This window comes from Pezoporus occidentalis, unplaced genomic scaffold (genome assembly GCF_034315485.1).
Source record: "Pezoporus occidentalis ecotype Australia unplaced genomic scaffold, CSIRO_AGI_Poc_V1 ctg18, whole genome shotgun sequence".
NCBI classification, from domain to species: Eukaryota; Metazoa; Chordata; class Aves; order Psittaciformes; family Psittacidae; genus Pezoporus; species Pezoporus occidentalis.
This window is the reverse complement of record NW_026913640.1, coordinates 5,473,754-5,494,162: the sequence shown is the minus strand read 5'-3', so window position 1 is coordinate 5,494,162 and position 20,409 is coordinate 5,473,754. Positions and strand designations below refer to the sequence as shown.

Genomic DNA, 20,409 nt, shown 5'->3' with positions numbered 1-20,409 from the left:
TCTTAACAGTTTTTTTTTTTTCCACAGTATGCTTTTACAGTGTTCATAATTGATAAATAGTTTCATTTGTAGAGATCACTGCCAATGTAATAGAAATGTCACTGCTATTGAGGTACAAGTACCTCTGGCAAGTTCACTTCCTCAAGCACATTTTATTTTCTCAGTTTTAAGTCAGTTTCCAATGCATTTATCATGGTAATTCTTGTCTGTTTTCACTTAAGGTGGTGGCTGAAATCAGTGTTTTGAATATTAACTTGAGCAGAAGTGTTTGGGCCTTTTTTTATTCATTGAGTTCTGCTGCTTGGTTCTACCTGATTTTTAAAAGCAGGTCTTCAGGAGATGAGTCTTGACAAATTTGAATTTGAAAAGAAGCATACAAAAGCCAATGTTAATATCTTGTTGATAGAAATCTGAAGGGAAATGCTCATTTTTATGATGTGATTGAAGGTATCTATTGGAGAAATATGGTATGTTTTTTAAATGATTCCTAATTTTTACAGAATTGCCCAATTTATACTCATTTCAGTGGCTGACTTGTGATGGACAGTTTTGCATATGAATAATCAGTAGTCCCTGAAGTTTTTTTTTCTTTGTAGTCTTGTTTATTATAACCAAATAGTCAGGATTGAAAGGAAACAGTCTCAGATAAATTTTACTTGCAAATTGTTTCCTATTCCACCAATCCAGAAATCATATCACAGTGTAATATCTGGTTTAGTGTAGCTTTAGTTGAGGGTTGTTAGGAGTGGCCTGGTTTCTCTGCTTCTTTTTCGTAGCCCAGGAAGTATCGACTGGGGATGCTGGATGAGAGGATAGTTCCGGTGGGATCAAAAGCAAGAAAATCAAAGAACCCTATCGGCTGTCTGGCTGACAGGTGTAAAACAGGAGTACCCATCAATATGGTTTGGTGGAACAGAGTCACAGAAAACAATTTACAGGTAAAATTATTTTTTACTAGTCACTTTTTCAGTAGTTTGGATGCTTTATTTTAAATTTTGGAAAATGTTAGAAGCAGTTACTCCAAATACAGGTTGAGATCAGAACAAGTATTTCTTTAACAGCGAAGGCATAGTGGCCCTCCAGGAGAGACACTCAGATGTTTTGTATTCACCTATTGCTGTGCTATATACTTTGCTTAGGTATGCTATAACCTGTAGAGGAGAAGCAAAACTAATCATTAAATGTATTCTAACCCCAAACAAACGTAACCTTTTAATTTTTGTATGACAAAGCTTCCTATTGGAAAAATCAGTGATCTTTGTTAAAATGATTGACACTTAATACAAATAAATTCCCTCAGTACAGAATTTAAAGATGTAACCACCATGATCAGAAAATATAAATATTTAACTTTGATGTTAGGATAGCTTAAGTTTCTCAACTTGTTTGTTAAACTTTATTGTTACTTTATTCCTGAATTTTCTTCATCTGCTTAAGAGGGGAGAAGTGCAGCTGGATTTGAGCAGCTCTGTATAGGAGTAGCAGGTTATCCTTGGGAGTCTAGGAGGAATCTGCTCCATGTCCCTTAAAATGGGGTTTAGATGGAAATTGTAATAGTAGTGGAAACTGCAGCACTGCTGCTAATACTATTTTTCATGTATGTAATGCTTTTGATTCCTTGGAGATCAGTATTTTAGTCTTTCTATGAGGGTTATGTTATTTTTGATGTTTTCTAGGTGTGTGAAATGGGTAAATGACAGCAGACTAAATTTGTGACATCTTAACGGTTTCTTTCAGTTTGCTAAATTTTTGCCTTGTAAGGGCCAACATGAAGCTTGTATGAGAGCCCTTCATACAAATACTAGTTTTGCAGTGCTGATGTTTGGACATCCATGTTACTGAAGTTGGGAGTCACAGGCAGTGGGAAGCAGGTAGACTGGTGCTACGTTGTGTGGGGACATTTGGACTTACATCTATCTTGGCCCTTTTGCTGCTGGGGAAGCAGCGCAGCCAATGATGGAGAAAAGAGGAAGCATAAATGAAACATTGCTAGAAGGATGAGGTAAGATTGCAGAGGATTGGTTGGTGCCTGTGAATCACTACTTTTCTTAAGGGAGAGAAGGTTGACAGGTTGAATTTACTGTGTATCTAATGGGAGTATAAGCTGTAATTAAACAGACAGTTGCTTGGAGAAGAGAGAATCAGAAAATTGGTCTTTGAGATTTCAGGTGGACGTTAAAAGGCAGGAAAAGCCCCCTTTGTACTTCTGTCCTCCACTGTTTTCTCAGCTGTTCAGTGTTGGAGCAAGGTTTCTCTTTGGTTGAATTCACTTAAAACAGCAGAAAAAGTGTTTATGGAGGCTGAAGAGCCAATAGTATGAGATGTGGAACTCCTGTCTAGGAGCAATTGTCTTGGTACCTATGCCCTCCAAAGCTGTGTTGAAAGTGTGGCAAAAGGAAGCTCAAGGTCCCCTAGTTTTCTGAGACTAGTGACAGTAGTCTGGTACTGGCTGCAGAGCATATGGCTTTTGAAGGGTGCAATTCCAAGTTCCTTTATTGTGACAGGATCACAGCTGCATAATTGATTTAAACTATGTGCAGCATAAGACTTTGTATTATGTAATGCAATTATGTCTCTTCCCATGGTGATGTGGGACTTCATAAAAGCATGGATATGCTTATGTGGTAGAAGTAACAATAGGAGGATGTTCCACCCACAGGAAATATAATTGGAGAAGAAATAGGAGAGATTACAGAGAAACTGTGGAGTCTGAATGGGGACAGGTATAAAACCAGGCTGCAGATAAGATTATGGGGGTATATAAAGGCCTACCTAGATGAGAACCCAAATTTTATCTTGAGGTGATCATTGTGAATCTTTATGTTGTAGTGTGAACATTTTCTAAATTACCATTAAAACAAAACTTGGACTGTTAAAAATTGGAGATTTTAATTACAAATGCACAGAAAATGGCTGAAGAAATTTGAAACTATGTAAAAATGGGTAGTGTCATGCTGAGATTTCAGTTTGTTGTTTTGTCCACTTAATTATGTATGTAATCCACAGATAGCATTTCTCTTTAGTAATTTGAAATACAGGCTGCTTAGAGAATTTTGCAGGTGTATAGGTTACACAAGCTATATTTTGGCTGCTGGTGAGTGCTAAGTAAATAAGGTTGAATTATAATGGAGGCACATCTGTTTGAGGACATGTTTTTCATTTGTGTTTGAAGATGAGAAAGCAGAATTGCATCTCAGTTGCTGAGAACTTGCAGTGCTGTGGAAGTGTTGAAGCTTTTGTGTCTATTTAAATGTCCACTTTTCCAAATGTGTGATTTAAGATGTGGGAATACACTATTTCAGGGTGTGATGTTTAGAGATCCTTGTCCAGAAAGTGTCTGCTTAAAAAAAGGAAGGTAGTTTACAACATAGAATAGTTAGGGTTGGAAAGGACCTTAAGATCAGCTACTTCCGACCCCCCTGCCACAGGCAGGGACTCCTTACACTAAACCATGTCACCCAAGGCTCTGTCCAACCTGTCCTTGAACACCGCCAGGGATGGAGCATTTGCAACTTCCATGGGCAGCCCATTCCAGTGCCTCACTACCCTCACAGTAAAGAACTTCTTCCTTATATCCAATCTAAACTTCCCCTGTTTAAGTTTTAACCCGTTACCCCTTACCTGTTACCACTACAGTCCCTAGTGAAGGGTCCCTCTCCAACATCCTTGTAGGCCCCCTCCAGATACTGAAAGGCTGCTGTGAGGTCTCCACGCAGCCTTCTCTTCTCCAGGCTGAACAGCCCCAACTTTCTCAGCCTATCTTCATATGGGAGGTGCTCCAGTCCCCTGGTCATCCTCGTGGCCCTCCTCTGGACTTGTTCCAACAGTTCCATCACAGCATCCCAAGGGTTGGAAGGGACCTCAAAAGACCATCTAGTCCAACCCCCCTGCAAGAGCAGGGTAACCTAGAGTACATCACACAGGAACTTGTCCAGGCAGACCTTGAGTATCTCCAACATAGGAGACTCCACAACCCTCCTGGGCAACCTGTTCCAGTGCTCTGTCACTCTCACAGTAAAGAAATTTTTCCTGATGTTCACATGGAACCTCCTGTGCTCCAGTTTACACCCATTGCCCCTTGTCCTATCACTGGACATCACTGAAAAAAACCTGGCTCCATCATCCTGACACTCACCCTTTACATATTTGTAAACACTGATGAGGTCACCCCTCAGTCTCCTCCTCTCCACGCTAAAGAGACCCAGCTCCCTCAGCCTCTCCTCATAAGGGAGATGCTCCACTCCCTTAATCATCTTTGTAGCCCTGCGCTGGACTCTCTCCAGCAGGTCCCTGTCCTTCTTGAACTGAGGGGCCCAGAACTGGACACAATATTCCATTTGCGGCCTCACCAAGGCAGAGTAGAGGGGGAGGAGAACCTCTCTTGACCTACTAACCACACCCTTTCTAAAGCACCGTAGGATGCCTTCTTGGCCATGTCTTTTTTATGTTGAGAACACCAGAACTGTACACAATACTCCAAGTGAGGTCTCACAAGAACATGTATTTTAAAATAGTATGAATGTTTCTCATGCATGGCTATAAATTTATAACCCAAATATTCTTCTTAAATACTGTGTTAGACTCGTCTGATTAAAAGTGAAATCCATAGTGAATTGTATTCTTGTATTGTGCATTAAAAAGGAAAAAGAAAAAAGGCCTTCTATAGTGAGATGACCTACCTTATATTAGGAAGTGTCCTGAGCTACTACACTGCCACATGATATATCATAATAGAAAATGGTAATTCTCTTTAAAATAGTAGGTATAGATCAGCCTTCAGTCATACAGATCAGTTCCTAAGCACCATGTTTGTTTCTTGAATACAAAAACCCCCTACGGCAATGAATTTTTCAAATACTTAGCATCAAAAACATGGACTTCTGAAACTTTAGTTTTTCAGTTTTCATGAAATTGTCTTAACTCTTCTGCAAGAGTAGTAAAGCAATATGGCTGATAATGTTGGCGAATTGAAATTTATTTGAGCTAATTATACAGGTCATGCAATGATTTGTCACGGTAATTGTGATAAGGTAGTATGTTGTACAAATTTAGTAGTGGAGAGGAAAGAGACTTGTTTTGAAGCCCTTGGTGACCTCTGGTGTTTGCTGGGCTGCTGACGTCACAGAATGTGTCTTTCCTGATGCTGTAGTAAACAAGGAATCGTGGAAACAGAGGAATTACAGTGATGCTCTGTAGACGAACTGAGCTTCTCATATGGCACATCCGCACATTTGTAACAGCAAAGAAACCCAAAGAAACCTATGCCAAACAGACTGGTAGAGGACTGCCCCGCTTTATAGCGTGGGTATACTTCAGTGGTGTTTTTCTGAAACCATGCAATCATGCAATTCAGGATGTCAGAACAGATCAGCATAAATTTGGAGTTGAAGGAGAACATAAAAAGAGAAGAACTAAAAGGCTTGTATCCAGTTTTTAGCATGGTAAGTACATTAGCACATCTTCCAAAATAAAATTGGCCTACTTTTTGCTTTAAGTAGCTGGCTTTGGTTGAATATGGGACCAGAACCAGTCTAACAAAGTGGTGTTAAAGCCACTGAAACAGAGGTGGTGGCTCTGCTGCTGCTGTACAGCTCTGTGCTGTGTTGTGAGATGCCGAATGTGAAATGAGAGAGAAGGTGGCTTCTAGTACTCCTGTTGGATCCCTGCTCCCTACTCTTTTTGGGACCTTCCAAAGGCTCCCTAAGTTATGCATCCCTGTGTTACAGTATACATGAAACTTCGAAGATTCAGTTATGAATGAATGCAGCAGTGTGGCTGTAGGAGGTTTATCGCTGAGGAGCATGAAGACAAATCATGCATGTTGAAATTGATAGTTGATGAAACAGGAATTTTCATTTTACTTCTGGATTACAAAAATCTGTTGAGATGCATAATTCCTCAACGTACAGTAATGCTGTGTGCTGCTGTGTAGTCCTCCAGTGATGGTCTTCAGATAAGATCTTAGCTTCCTCTTTACTTTCATCTGCACTTTCCTTGAGGGACCCTTGAAGTGTTTTTTGGCATTGCCCACAAAATATTTTGTTTCTTCCCCTCCACACTGTATTTCCTATTATACCTTAAAAAGAATAAAAGCCACCAGACAAACTCTGTGCTGAATGGTAGCACAAATGAGTTTTTATAGTCCTTCCCCTATGTTTTAAATCTCTTGTGGTTCCATCCTTACTAATGTCATCAAGACTAAATTCCAACTTCATTTAGACAGTATCTGTATTTTATAATATTTTGCACTCTCTGTTGTGCAGAAGTATAGAAATTGCTTTTTTATGTGGAGCTGGATGGACTCAGTTTTGTGGTCTCTCTTTGGAAGTTTCTCTGCAAAGCTCAGTGGAAGGAGGCTTCTCAACTCTTTGACAAAGCACAAAGAATCTGAAAATAGGGCATTTTGGTGTAATTTCTACGTGGAATCGGTCTGAGAATGCATGATGCAGGTATTAATTCAGGTAATACACAGGGAGTTTGCTTCCCTGCTATTGTCTGACAGTATTACTCTGTATTTACTGGAAGAAGCAGGGGGAGATTGAAACTGACCTGGGTGAGAGGAAAAAGAGAATGGTAGTAATTTTAGTAAATGTATGAGTTGGAAGTTACTTTAGGTGGGTTGCTAGAAAAATCTAACATAGCTGACACAGCTGTACTTCTTTCTGTTTAATGCTGTTTGAAAACATATTAGTGTTTTGAAGTAATCTTGTGTGTCTTTCTATAGAACACTTGCATTTGGAACTGAAAATTCAGTCTTTAGTTTGTTGCAGAGTGCAGACAGTGCTAGTGTGCTTTGTGTTTCCTATTTGGATTCTTGAAAGTGCATTCACAGCCTTTGTTTTTAACATCACAGTATTGAATAATTCATTACATGTCCTCTAAGCACTTCTTGCATCCCCATTCTTTTAATTACTCCCAAGGTTTAATCAAAGTCTTCAATAACTATTTTATCTACATTTTTTACTGAGCCCAGTCGACTCAAAATTCTTAAGCCTGATCAAGCATGAATAAGATACTTTGGGATGAGTAATTAAGTGAAATTTGTTTTAATCTGTGCTTGTGGGAAATTTAAACAATTTACAGAACTAATTTGATGTAGATTATTGTCATTCTTATCAAAATTTAATTTTTTTGTACTCAACTTCATTTTGGGAAGTTTGGTAGGATTCTAACAGAAAGCCTGTAAAAATGCCCTGTAGGATTTGAAAGCATAGTCCCCTTCAAGCTTACCATTGACCCAAGTGTAAAACTAACACTAGAATTTACACTTTGTATTATGAGTTACCAGAGTGAAAGTAGGGTATTTTTCCAGACCAAGAACAATAATTCAAAAAAATTAAGAATGTGGATTCCTAATTTGGGCATATTTGTATGCTTATTATTGCAGAATTAGGTTATTGACAAAGTTTGAAGAAATTAAAAGGTTAAACATTCAGTTCATCTAATCTAGTCACTTATGTTAGCCTACATGCTATGAAAATGTTTGGGATTTGGTTTATTTCATTTGAAGCAAAGTGTATGCAGTGCAAAATTAGTGGTTTACTTCCAGTGAAAACTTGTATGCTTTTGGAAACATTTTAAGAGCTGCGACTTCACATAGATGTATTTAAACATGGCCTGGGGCTTGAGCTTCAATTTTTCTGATAAAATATTTACTAGTTTTGACCACAGACTGATAAATTTTCTTGTACTAGTGTGATTAGTTTATTCTGGCTGATGGCTGTAGGTGCCTCAAGTGTTTTGATTTGCTTTGTTGTTTTTTTTTTTTTTCTGCATTTAGAAAACAGCTTGAATGTGAAAAGGTCTTTTGAAAATAGGAACCAAAAGTTAAGTTGCTATTTTTAACCAGTGAGGGAAGTCTTAGATTACAGCTTTATGTTTTGTAATATCACAGAGAAGTAAACCAGACTATTACAGTAAAGGGTCTAGCTCTTCAAATCAAACCTGCTTACTCATATAAAATGCTTTCATAAAAGTTACATAGAAACAACTCAGTCTTACCATGTTTTGGTTCTGATTCTGTACTGTGACACCACTGAATTTGCATCAGGTTTGACCCTACTGTTGTTTGTAATTCCACAGCATAAACCCAAACTGTTCTAGCAGGTTCCTGGGTTTGACTCTTTTCTTGGATAAACTGAAACACCTACCAGTTAAAGTGGAGCTCTCAAGAAACTTCATCTTAAAATGATGGTGGATATATAAGTAACTTTTAGAGACCAAAACTGGTCTATGAAAACTTGCAGAATGCATTTAGAAATAAAAAAAAAAACAGCCCTCTGTTGTAGGCATTGATTGAATCAGCTGGTTAAAGTAGTAAGAGTTTAGTCAGAATGGTATGGATGGGATTTTGGAAACTCTCTCAGTTGGCTCTAAGAGAGGCTGAGGTTACCTTCCAGAAGGTAGCTTTTCTTCCACTGACATGCTTCAGATTTTTTTCCATGTCCTTCTCTTGTTACCTGGTTGACACAGTTCAGGTGCCGTAGAGCTGTGGATGTGTTATGGCTAGGTTTAGCAGTGGAAAAATGTGGATTTTTGCAGTTCTTTGAAATGATGTGTTTTTAACAAGATGCTACAAATTCTGTCCCTTGCTGTCCCAGTTGTTTGTTTGGTGATGACTTTTCAGCTCTATCACTATTTGAACAAATTCTGCTTGGCTCTTTACCACCTTTGTCATTTTCTCCAGTTTCAGTGTGGGTTTGGCTGAATGGTTTCATGCCAGATTTCATCTGGAGATACATCATTCCAGTTTTTCTTTAATAAAATGTGATTGAAGAGTTTTAAAACCCTTATGAACTTTTTACCCTTGTAAATTTAAGTGTTCTATTTCACGGGTCTACATATTTGGTTAAAGCTGTTCTTTGAATATTCAGACACATGCCCATATAGAATGACCAATATGTAACGTCATAAGGTGGCTAGAGGTTAAAATATATTGTGTGATTAAGGGTGGGATATTCTTACTATTTGCTTTTAAACCTGAACATCCTCTTTATTTTACTGCTTTTAAAATCCTCTTTCTTTTCCAGTGCTTTGAAATAAATTACCACTATGATACTTGGCTGAAGTATTCATATACTTCAGATACTGAAAACAGATTAACCCCATAAAATACTTTTCTTCGCTGTCTAAATCAGTGTTTTGTAATTACACTTCTTTTCTAATTTTGCACTAACTTAGCTTCTCTGATGGGTAAAAATCAATGTTGGTAACTTGACCACACATAACATCTGTTAGTTATTTTAAAACTGCCAAAACCGAAACTGCTCCAATATAATTTGCTTTAAAAGAACATTATGGATTATCTTAACAGTATCTTTGTCTACTGGGAGTTGTTACTATCATCTCATTTTAACTCTTGCTTAGACTACTTTTGAGAGATACTCTGAAGAGTACTTAATAAACCTAACTTTGACAGTTAATAATCTTCAAGCTTTTCAGTGTGGTCATGTAATAATTGGCTTTATTTCTTGGCTTAATTTCTTTTCTCCTTCCAGTAATGCCTTTTATAATTTGCTATCCAATAATAAGCTTTTTGCCTTCTGAGCTCTAATTAGGATTTTCTTTTCCTAACCCTCCTTACTCTATAACAAACAAAAGACTCACCCACAAACACTACCACCCAAAAACTCTACAAAACTTTGCACAGTTTTTAATAGAAATTAAAAGCTGGTTGTGTGATATATTTTATGTACTAATAAACAATGAACGTTTGACAGTCACTCTCCTGCTATTTGCTTCTGTGGTACCAAATCAAACCTTATTATTAAAGGTGCTACATAAAGGTAATAGGTAATTAAAACAGAAGTTAACTTCACAAAAAAAGGTACATATAGGACTATTTGAAAGACAGGCAGGGATAACTTCTTTAGTTGGAATAGTTCTACTGCCTTAATTTGAAACTGTTCCTTAGGTTGAGATGAAATCTCTTGATCATGTAGGAAGCCTGTGTGGCAATGGCAAGGCTTTCACTGGGAAGTCTGCTCTCCAATTTTGTAACATAATGCTTATAGAAAGCCTTTTGCAAAGTATTAGTATGAACTCAAACATCAGCTGTTCATGTGGAAAGCTTGCTAATGCTACTTCAGACATAAGTTAAAACACATTTACATTTGTTAGTGCTGACCAGCTTCCGGTATTGCCTGTTCTTCTCAGCATGCTGTCTGTAAGTTAAAAATATCCCCTGCACTTAGTAGGCTTACCTAGAAAGTATTTTCTACCAAATAGGCACTGCCCATCTCTTAATAAACATTTAATTTACATTTGTTTTTAAACAGACACCAAATCCTTCTGCAAGTGAGTTTGTTCCTAAAGTAGGATCAACCTCCAGGCTGAGTAATGTATCCCAGTCAAGTATGTCTGCCTTCTCTCAAGCCTTGTTCTCTCACCCCTCCATGGGAAGTCCTGCCACTGCTGGGCTAGCACCAGGTAAGTTGAGAGTAATGATTTGCAGTGCAGTTACTTCTTTCAATGTCAAATGTAACCTCATATAGATAGTTATCAGGTTTATCGTGTATAAACGTAGCCACCTCCTACTTTGGCTCCTAATTTTAAGTTTGCCTTCAAGCATATAGACATGTAGGAACTTGGGGTTTATCTTCTAGTAGTGTGGAAATCACGCTGCAGGCTGTGAAATCTGTTCAGCCACAGCAGTACTGAAATTAACTCAGTTTAACTTGCTCTGCCCTTTTTTGGGAGAAGAGATGCTGAATTACCACATACTGTGCTCTGTGCAGTCCTTGTCAGAACAGTACCTGAAGTTGCTTTGAATTAGTAGTCTAGATATTCACTGCAGTTTAGAATGAATGTGTTCTGTTTACCGCACACGAACATGCACTTTTGTTTCTAGAGAACATTCTGGAAGTAATGATTGTCAATAAAATCTTGATGAAAAATAAAAAGTAGAAAATAAACTTATTCTAAAATAATTGGCCATGCGAAGTAGTGTTAATTGTTGTATCTGTCATATGTAAACTCACTTTTAAGACCTATTTATGATTATTTCCCATGTTCACAACGATTACCAAAATGTGGTCTGTGCAGGCATAGAACGTATCAAGAATTTTTTAATTATTTTTTACACTTAAAAAGTTCAAGCTCTTAATGCATCTTTTGGACTTCTGTTCTTAACAAGTTAGCTTAATTCTAATTATTCTTATTTTTTTAATTTAAATAAATTGTTCTAAGATATAACCATCAGCACATCTGGATATTACACGTTGCAGATCCTTTAGCAAGCTTCTGCATGTACATAAACCTTTGTCAGTTTCTTGCTACTCACAAGATGCATTAGGAGGCTGCCAAAAGGCAGAGGGGCAAGTATTCCAAGTACTGTTTTTTAAACCAGTATTGGCAATTACCATCTATTTAACAGAACTTCAGTCTTCCCTTATGCTGGGGATAAATCTCTGTCAGTGTGAAATCAGGACTTAGCTTGCATGTTACAACTGTCGCACCAGGCTAGGAAAGCAATTTGATGCTTCTGCTGACCAAATGAACATGTTGCAGTGCTGTGTCTTGATACTATATTGTGCTGTACAGTCTTATTGGAAAACTGTTGTGTTTATATGCCTCTCAGCCTTGTCACCTGGATTGAAAAGTGTATAAAGGATTAAATAGAATACAGTAAAATGATCTACTTTTGGAAAGTATCCAGTGGGGTCTCAGAGGGATCCTTCACAGTCCAATTTCTTTACTATCTGTAAGTAACACTTGAAAGGATAAGTAACACTGATGAAAGAAGTTAGCACAACGATTTGAGCTCCTAGAAATATAGTTGCCAATGCTGAAAACTGTCTAGGTTCAAATACTGTTGTTTGTTTTATGGATGAGAGGGATGTGGGAGTATTCACAAGAGCTAACTTTAGGCAAAGTTGGCTTGTTTCCCTGCTCTTCCTGTATAATTAAAAAGAAAATATAGTTCAGAGTAGGGAGCTGGGCTGGGTGCTCTGACTTTCTCTAGAAGCTTCTTTCTCCACAGTGAGCGCAGTATTCTCTGAACTGAATGTCCTGTGTAAATAATACTCAGATGCTTCTATTTAAATGGTTTAGCTGTTGATAGTATGTATCCAAAAAAATTTCTGTTACCTCAAGATGAGTTAGGTGGTGCTCTTTCTAGAAGATTAGGCTCTTAAATAAGAAAGCGGTATTTAAATGTGGCATAACTACACCATTTAGGTCATACTGGTTGACAGAATAAAAGAAGATTTGAATCTGTTCTGATATTTTCATTAAAAATTGATGTTAGCTTTAAGTGAAAACAAATTCAAATGAAACCCATACAAAGAGTTTGTAGGAGTTTTTCCTTTAAATAAAGTTAAGTTTTATTCTGATTGAATGGTGTGTGCTTTCCAGTAGAGAGTGTACACATTTCAGGAAACATGTAAGATTTAAGCATTTGCATGAGATTAAGATTGATTACAGTAATTTATAGGATACTGGAGGAAATTAATGTCTCATAAGAAATAAGGAAATATAATTTGTTCAAATTTCCGTAGTTTAATTCACCCATAACGAAGTAGGTAAATAATGAGAACAATCCTTTGATTTTCCTCTTGCAGATGGAAAAATTTAATATATCTAATTTGTATGATTTCTGTTAAGGTAGGTGTAAATCAAAACTACTTTTGGCATCTAGTATTTCAAGGTAACCGTTCACAAAATTGGTTGTCCCCAGAAAATGTTTTGCCTGTTTTATCAGTGGTACTGCAGAAGTACTGGACAAAATGACCCCTGAAACCTAGCCTACTTTAATAGATAACTTGTATCCACACCTGACACATCCATTAGCGTGTAGCATCGAAGATTGTTACCTGTACTTTTATGTGTATTTATTAGGTAAGTGCTTTCTAGCATAATCTCAACACAGTCATTCTTCATCTCAGTACTCTTTAATAAAATACAAAAGCATAATGAGATAAAATGCAACTTACACAAATAGCTGGGAAGATTCTCCTGTTGAAGAGCATTGAACAAATCTCTGTCTTGTCTCCAAACTTTCTTTCCTTAAGATCCCTTGCATAATACTATTTTTGATCCTTCTATTCACTTGCTGGCAAACATATACTATTATTTGTATGGGAAATTCATTAAGTTGTTGACAGTCTTCAAATAATACTCTTATTAACAAGGTTATTTTACCCAGTTCTGTGTTGCAGTTTTAGAGTGTGCAACAAAGCATATGAAAAATTATGAATGTCATCGAGGTGGTCAGACAACATTGTCATGTTAAACTTGAGAGAGAACAGATGTATAGCTCCCAGCAGAGAAAATCTTTGTCTTGGCTTTGCTTACGCTAAGTTACAGCTGAAGAGTAATGTCTTTGTTATCAATGTGAATGACGGCAAATTGCTGTTGCTTCTGTGTTTAGTCCAAGACAAACTCTGAGCTTATGCAGAATGTAAGAAGTGCTATTTCTGGTGCCAGTATGAACCTGCAGGCTTAGGAACCCAGAGCACGAAGGTGATTTTCTTGTGACCACTTCACATGTCTCCATTCATGATGGGCTATGAGAGTGTCGTTGGAGTGCATGACCCAAGCTGGAAATGAAACACTTTCAGCTGAGGTGGTTTGAGTGGCCTAATGCCTCAAGAGCTTGTTTGGACATCCCTTATCAAGAGTGGTGCATCATTCTATGGAGAAAGTTCCACAGTCATTCCAGAATAGCACAAGAAAGGAAGAAGGCAAAGAGACTGGAAAATTAGGGCTTTTTTCCCCCCAGTAAGATAAAGCAGGAAAAATTGATGACTGTAAAGCTTAGGGAGTTAAGCAGATTTAATTAGCTTGGAAATACACAGCTACAGTACTAATGACTGGATAGAAAGCTTATAATAAAAATAAATAGTTAATTAAAGGATGTTCCTTTAAGTTCTTGGAATAGTCTGGTTTTATTATTTACTTTGATTTGTCATTCCTCAAAATGTACCTATTAATCTAGAGTATCTCTAACATACAGAATGTTAATGTGATAAAATGTTAAATGCTTCATTTTTGACATCTAATTGCTATAACCTTAGAGGTATAGGGATGTAGTTGCAGATGGGTGGAGAAGAAAAAGGCGGGGGAGCTCAGTGTTGTTCTGTCAGAATCACTGGCATGATATATGTGTAAGTAAAAATCAGATTATTAAATCACCATTTTTGGCCTTTAAGTGAGTAAGTGTTGATATAAATTGCTATTCAAAATGGCCTGTTCCATATTCACCACATTGTTGGCATCATACGTTTAGTACAGTCTTTTTTTATTCAGTATGAGTCAGTAGGAATATACATTCACCTTTTAATACAGCCATTTTTTTATTTTCCTCTAATTCTGTTTTGTTGTGGCTAAATATTAATATTAGTAAGGGTTTCACTTATTGAAATACTAATGAAGTTGTCAAGATCTGCTTGAGTTTGTCCATCTGGTTGTTTGCTTCTGTAAGTACTTAGCTATACATCAGTTTCACTGTGTTAAAAGGTTTTCTTGTGATACTGCTATTTAATTATTAATACTTATTTAGACTCTGCAGAATTTAATGCAGGTGTCTCAGCAGAATCTGTCGCCTTTAATATTTGCTGCTTCAGCATATCAGCACCCACTGCAGCAGTAGCAGCAAATTTTCTGTAACTCATAGTATAGTGTTCTAGTATTATAAAACCAAACTGTAGTCAAGCTTCTTTCATATCTTGAACTTGCTCTGTGTATTGGCAAATGAGACGCCTGTATGTTACGCCCACTAGATGATTTTCATTGAACTTTCAATGTCCTACCAAAATGAGACCTAATTGAGGCTGGAAGGGCATTTGAAAGGATTCACCTAACTGTGTCTTCTTTCAGTCTTGCTATGGTACTCAAGCAAAGACATTGAAGATTTATATTTGTAACTATTCTTTGGCATGATTTTTTTTAATATAAATCTTATAGTGGAAATTGTATCTGTAAGAACTGCTAGTGATAAATTTACCTTTTTTTTTTTTGAGAAATTTCATTAGAAGGTCACTATCATTTTAGTGAGGTTGTAAGTTACCACTTTAATTTTTAAGGTAGGATTTACACTATACTGTCATGTCCATTTAGTTTTTATCTGAAAGTAGGGAAGACTGCTTAATTTTTCATTAGTATATATGAAGGCTGCTGTTATGTTCTTTTTTTTTTCCCTGGTTCCTGTGGTTGAATATTTTATTGAAACAGAAGTTTGATGAAGCCAGTTATTTCTGCCTGGGTAGAGATTACATGTTTGCAAGGACTTTGGTTAATACTATGTTTTATTGCAGTAGAGTGAAAAAGACATGTCAATAGCTTTCCCTAGATGAGGAGAATCCCTTGAATATCACAGGCACAAATTGTAGAGCTGCTGCAGTTTTTTGTCCATAATTATCCGTCCTTCAAATTTTAATAGTAGTACATTGTTTCCTTTGAAATTGCTATTTTCCCCCAGTGGATTAAGAATGCAATCATGTTTTAGTCCTTTGCTAAAGATTTAACTATTTATACAGTAAGTATTGAAATATTTAAGTGTTACTCAGTTGCTCAAGGCAACTCTTACCTTAATGGAAACTTACTTTATTTTCTAGCATAAACCAGTGCTGTCACAATGTGTAACATTTCATGGTGGTTCAGTTGATTTGTAAACAGATTTTTAGGACATTTGGTTACCATCTGGAAGTACTTTGAAATAAAACCTTCAGAAGTGCCTATTATAATTCACATTAATTAATACAGTAATCAGCAAGTAATTATTTCACTGTACTGCTTATCTGTAATGGGTGTGTATACACACACATGTGTTAATATAAGAAAAAGTTCTGGCCCAGAAAAGTGTAGACTTTATATTTTGCATATTCTTATATTTTATATTTTTATAAGAAGAATAAATGACTGAAGAGACAACTAAAGATAATGGGGTAAAACTTTCTTAGGGTTATGTTAAATACTCTGGTTTATCATAGAATCGTAGAATAGTTAGAGTTGGGAAGGACCTTAAGATCATCTTGTTCCAAACCCCTTGCCATGGGCAGGGATGCCTAACACTAGACCATGTTGCCCAAGGCTCTGTCCAACCTGCCCTTGAACACTGCCAGGGAGTATTTACCAGGTTGTTTTGGGCATGTTGGAGCTATTCACTTTTCAAGAACAAAAGAAATAATTGTGCTGAATTAATATGCATAATTTTTGAGTTGACAAAGTAGTAAATTAGTTAAATGAAAGGTTACAAATATTCTGTTAATATCATTAGGATAATATAGCTTCTCAGTCACTTTTCCTTAACCACTGATTAAACTGTTAATACTAAAATTATTTGCTTTTGTAGTTTGCTTAACAAAAGAAAGATGTAAATGTAAGAGGGATGTGACTACTCTAGGGCAAGACATGAATGTAAAAACACTCCTACATGTTACTGATGATGCATATTGAGAGCTCTCAGTTGAAATAACTAGTTTTTTTGTAACTAAAGAGTGTATGCAATAAAAAAAAAGTTGTTCTTTTATTAGTCAGATATTGGCTTAAATTACTCTGGTTTCCAGAGCTTATAAATGAGAGTAATTTGAGCCAATATCTGGCTAATTCTCAGCTGTCAATAGAGCATTAAATATAAAAGTTGTGCATCTTACATCCTTTCAAAAAACTTACTGTGACTAATAATGTTCTGACTGTTAAAGAGGAGAAAATACAGCCCAAATGGAGCAACAATAAATTTAAAAGATTCTTTCATTGGCGTAAGTCTAGGACATTCTGCTAGAAACATTAGGAGTTTTTTTAAGTTTTCTCTTCCTTAGAAGTACCCTTGAAGGTCTGCAAGCTTAGCAAGCTCTGTTGACTGCTCGTATAACTATTACATAAGCGTTTACTTATTTTATCTTTTCACAGTTTAATAAACTCTCTTCTAGACACAGCATGAATTTGATTCTTCCCTGTACTTCTGTGCCTTTCTTTCTGATTCTTCATGACTAGATCATAAGTTCCCAAGCTCTTTCTCTCTGAACTGAACAAAGATATTTGGAAAATATTTCTGTGCAGTCTTACTCTTGATGTTTTACCTCTTAACTCTTGACATAGATGTAGCAAATTTTTTAGCATCTCACTTGCTCAGGATATTATTGGTAGGGAGGGCTGTTGTTTTTCAAACTGCTAATTTTTTTGGCGACAGATTTAATCAAGAATATCTTCTTGTGTTTCTTTAAGGAATGTCACTGTCAGCAGGATCTTCTCCTCTTCATTCCCCCAAAATAACTCCTCATACATCTCCTGCTCCTCGAAGAAGAAGTCATACTCCTAACCCAGCAAACTATATGGTGCCTACTAGTGCCTCTGCTTCTGTCGCTAATGCTGTCTCTCAGCCTCCATCTACTGGCCAGGTGATACAGAAGGAAACAGTAGGTGGAACAACGTACTTCTATACTGATACAACTCCAGCACCTCTCACAGGAATGGTATGTTTTCTTTTGATACAGAAGTGTATGGAACTTCCAAATCCTGAATTGGTTGATACTACAGCGATTATTCTTAACACTCTGAAACCCTTATTTTGTACGAAGATTAGGCCTTTTAATTGTTGTGATTGCTCTCCCAAATCACTGAAACTTAAGGACCTCTGTGTTGAGGGTTGTTTTTTTTTTTTTAATACAGAAATCAAAGAAAAGCATTTTATGTGTACCTCAGTGGACACATATATAATGAGAAAACATAAAAAATTCAGATTGCCTTTTTTTTTTCCTGATATGTTAAATAGCTCTTAAATTTACAGTGGAGAGGAGAAGGCAGTTACAAAAATATTAAAATATCTATGTACGTACATACTGCCCTCTTTCTTCCCTGAAGTCAGTAGTAGCGAGTATCATAAGTAAATTGTAATGCATCTGACAGTATATTTGTAGTACTTGTAGTTTGTAATATATTTGTATTTTATATTTGTAATATATTTGTAATACATGAAGACTTTGTAGGTCAGTAGTTCAAACTAAAAGGGTGACAAAACTTTGTTTTCCCTATCCTTATGGATTTAAAACTGTTTCTTAAAATGTTTTGGTTTCAGGTATTTCCAAACTACCATATTTACCATCCAGCTGCGCCTCATGTTGCTTACATGCAGCCAAAAGCAAATGCACCTTCCTTCTTCATGGCAGATGAACTCAGACAGGTAAGGTGATAGAGAACTTAAAGGAAAATCACATATATTGGCAAAACCTAGAAAATTACTACTCAAATACCAACTCAAAATCTGTGCAGTCCGTTTTCACTATGGAGAGCTTAAAAATTTAAGTCCTGTAATGGATGGAGTACAACAGAGGGTGGGGGCAGGTTACAACACATGTGACTGCAATCTAATTTGCATGCCATGATTTACTGTTCACCTAAGTAGTCTTACTTCTTGTGTATTGTTTTGCTGTGCCTGAGTTCATTTACATAGCATTCCTTTAAGCTGTAGTCCTATCCAGTTTTAAATCTTTCACTGATTATGAAATTATCTGCAGGGTTAGTTGATGAGCCTTTCTCTGAAGCCTGGCTGCAACTGTTATTTCAGTTTTACGGTGGTAGGTGCCTTTGACAATGTGAGCGCTAACTAATGTCTTCTGCAGCTCCTTCCTTCAGGAATTTTATGTATTTTGTCATTGATGTTTTCAAGCTAGTAGTCTACTCCCTCTGCCCGGACACTTCCATCAACTTCCTATGTTGGTACAAGTAGCTGGTACTTCAAAGACAGTGTACTCTTAACTTATCAGAAATTATGACCTGAATTATAACGTTCAAAACTTCACTTATTTTGTTCTTCAGGAACTGATCAACAGACACTTAATAACTATGGCTCAGATTGATCAGGCTGATATTCCTTGTAAGTAAACATTTCTTATAAAATAAACTCTGATAGTATCATTCTGTAACCTTGTGTATTTAATGTTATTAACGCTATTTTGCAAAAAACAACCACAGCCTGTGGATAACCAGATACGCAGTATTTCACATATACAAAATTTTATTCTTCTATTATCTTTTTCTTCTGTAATTTTATTCTATTTGGAAACTCCTTAATAGGTGGGAATACTTAAAATTGCTGAGAGAGAAGAAAATAATTAAGGCAGTAAAGCCTTCTGAAGAATAGTACAGTATTACTTTGTGAATATTGAATATTCCTGTAAAGGAGGCATAAATTTTCATACTTTGTATATAAACTAGCAAATTAGTTTGTTTTGAAGATGGGATTGGCTGGTTTATCAGAAAAGGCTTTGTATTAGTTGTCAGGCAAGAGAAGCATATACTATTCATTGTAATTTGGCTTTTGGAGAATTTACAATTGACTGTGTTCAATGATTTAAACACATTGTCTTTTTGTTGCACCATCCTTCTCAAACATGCTTAAAAAAAGTTTAGTTTACTAATCCAGATGAAGTACAATTGTGTATCTTCCTGTAAGGTTAATCTTTTAATCTGATTTGTGAATTGTCAGCACCTCTCTCTCTTCTCTGCCTGTTTTCTAAACGACTGTGTTAAAGCATGAAAGATTGATTGCTTTTTTGTGCTGAAAATGGGGTTCAGTGGTCTGAAGCCTGAATGGAAATTGGTGCTTATTTATGATCTCTGCAGGAAAAAATCATCAAAGAAATATTAGAAGGGTGAATTTTTAAAGCAGATGAGAAAATGGCAGATAGAACTGTGCATCTATTCTGTTGATTTTTACTTGGTGAAACTTTTTCTGAAGACAGCTATTTTAGCTCTGTGGAATCTCTTCCAGGAGCCTATATGGTGGTATTAAAGCAACAATAGTGAATTTTAACTTTACATGCACCAGGAAGATGGCGCAAAGAATTTATCTTTTAATGACAGTGATTTTAATCTTTGCTGCTGCTGTGGTAGCTTTCTCAAAGTCAACTGATGCCTAATGTATCTGCGTATCAACTGATTTTAGCAGTTCCTGCGGAAGTGGACAGCTACCACAGTCTCTTTCCTTTGGAACCACTGCCACCGCCCAATCGGATACAGAAAACAAGCAACTTTGGGTACATTACGTCATGCTATAAAGCTGTAAATAGTAAAGATGACCTGCCATATTGCCTTCGGAGGATACATGGTGAGAAATACGGAGTTGGCTCAATAGGGCTAGCATTCCTCAGCATGCTAGTCATAGTTTAATGTCTGGCTGCTTTTCAGTATTTTCAGAAGAAACGTTAAAGTAAAAAATTCTCCCTCAAAACAGTACATTTTAAACCATGGTTTTCGTTCTTTTCTAGGTTTTCGTCTTGTTAACACAAAGTGCATGGTATTGGTTGACATGTGGAAAAAAATTCAGCACTCAAATATAGTAACTTTACGTGAAGTGTTTACCACTAAGGCATTTGGAGAACATTGTAAGGTTTTTGTTGGTCCCCTCCCTTTCCCCCCCTCAATGCTGAGACTTTTTTTCTAAATACGTTTGAGTTAGTAATTGTCACATGT

At 36.5% G+C, this 20,409-nt stretch overlaps 1 protein-coding gene across 6 annotated transcripts in view; it reads left to right on the top strand.

Annotated features, from left to right (window-relative positions):
- The window catches only part of PAN3 (poly(A) specific ribonuclease subunit PAN3), an 81,615-nt gene that overhangs the window by 33,800 nt on the left and 27,406 nt on the right, over positions 1 to 20,409 (top strand). For 4 of the 6 annotated variants that reach the window (XM_062615115.1, XM_062615113.1, XM_062615118.1 and 1 more), the window contains 7 exons: positions 777 to 938; positions 10,278 to 10,428; positions 17,164 to 17,411; positions 18,014 to 18,118; positions 18,754 to 18,811; positions 19,883 to 20,044; positions 20,205 to 20,321. In XM_062615115.1, the coding sequence (XP_062471099.1) occupies positions 777 to 938; positions 10,278 to 10,428; positions 17,164 to 17,411; positions 18,014 to 18,118; positions 18,754 to 18,811; positions 19,883 to 20,044; positions 20,205 to 20,321 (1,003 nt within the window). The remainder of the gene's footprint in view (positions 1 to 776; positions 939 to 10,277; positions 10,429 to 17,163; positions 17,412 to 18,013; positions 18,119 to 18,753; positions 18,812 to 19,882; positions 20,045 to 20,204; positions 20,322 to 20,409) is intronic. The other 2 variants (XM_062615114.1, XM_062615116.1) reach the window with 2 other exon arrangements.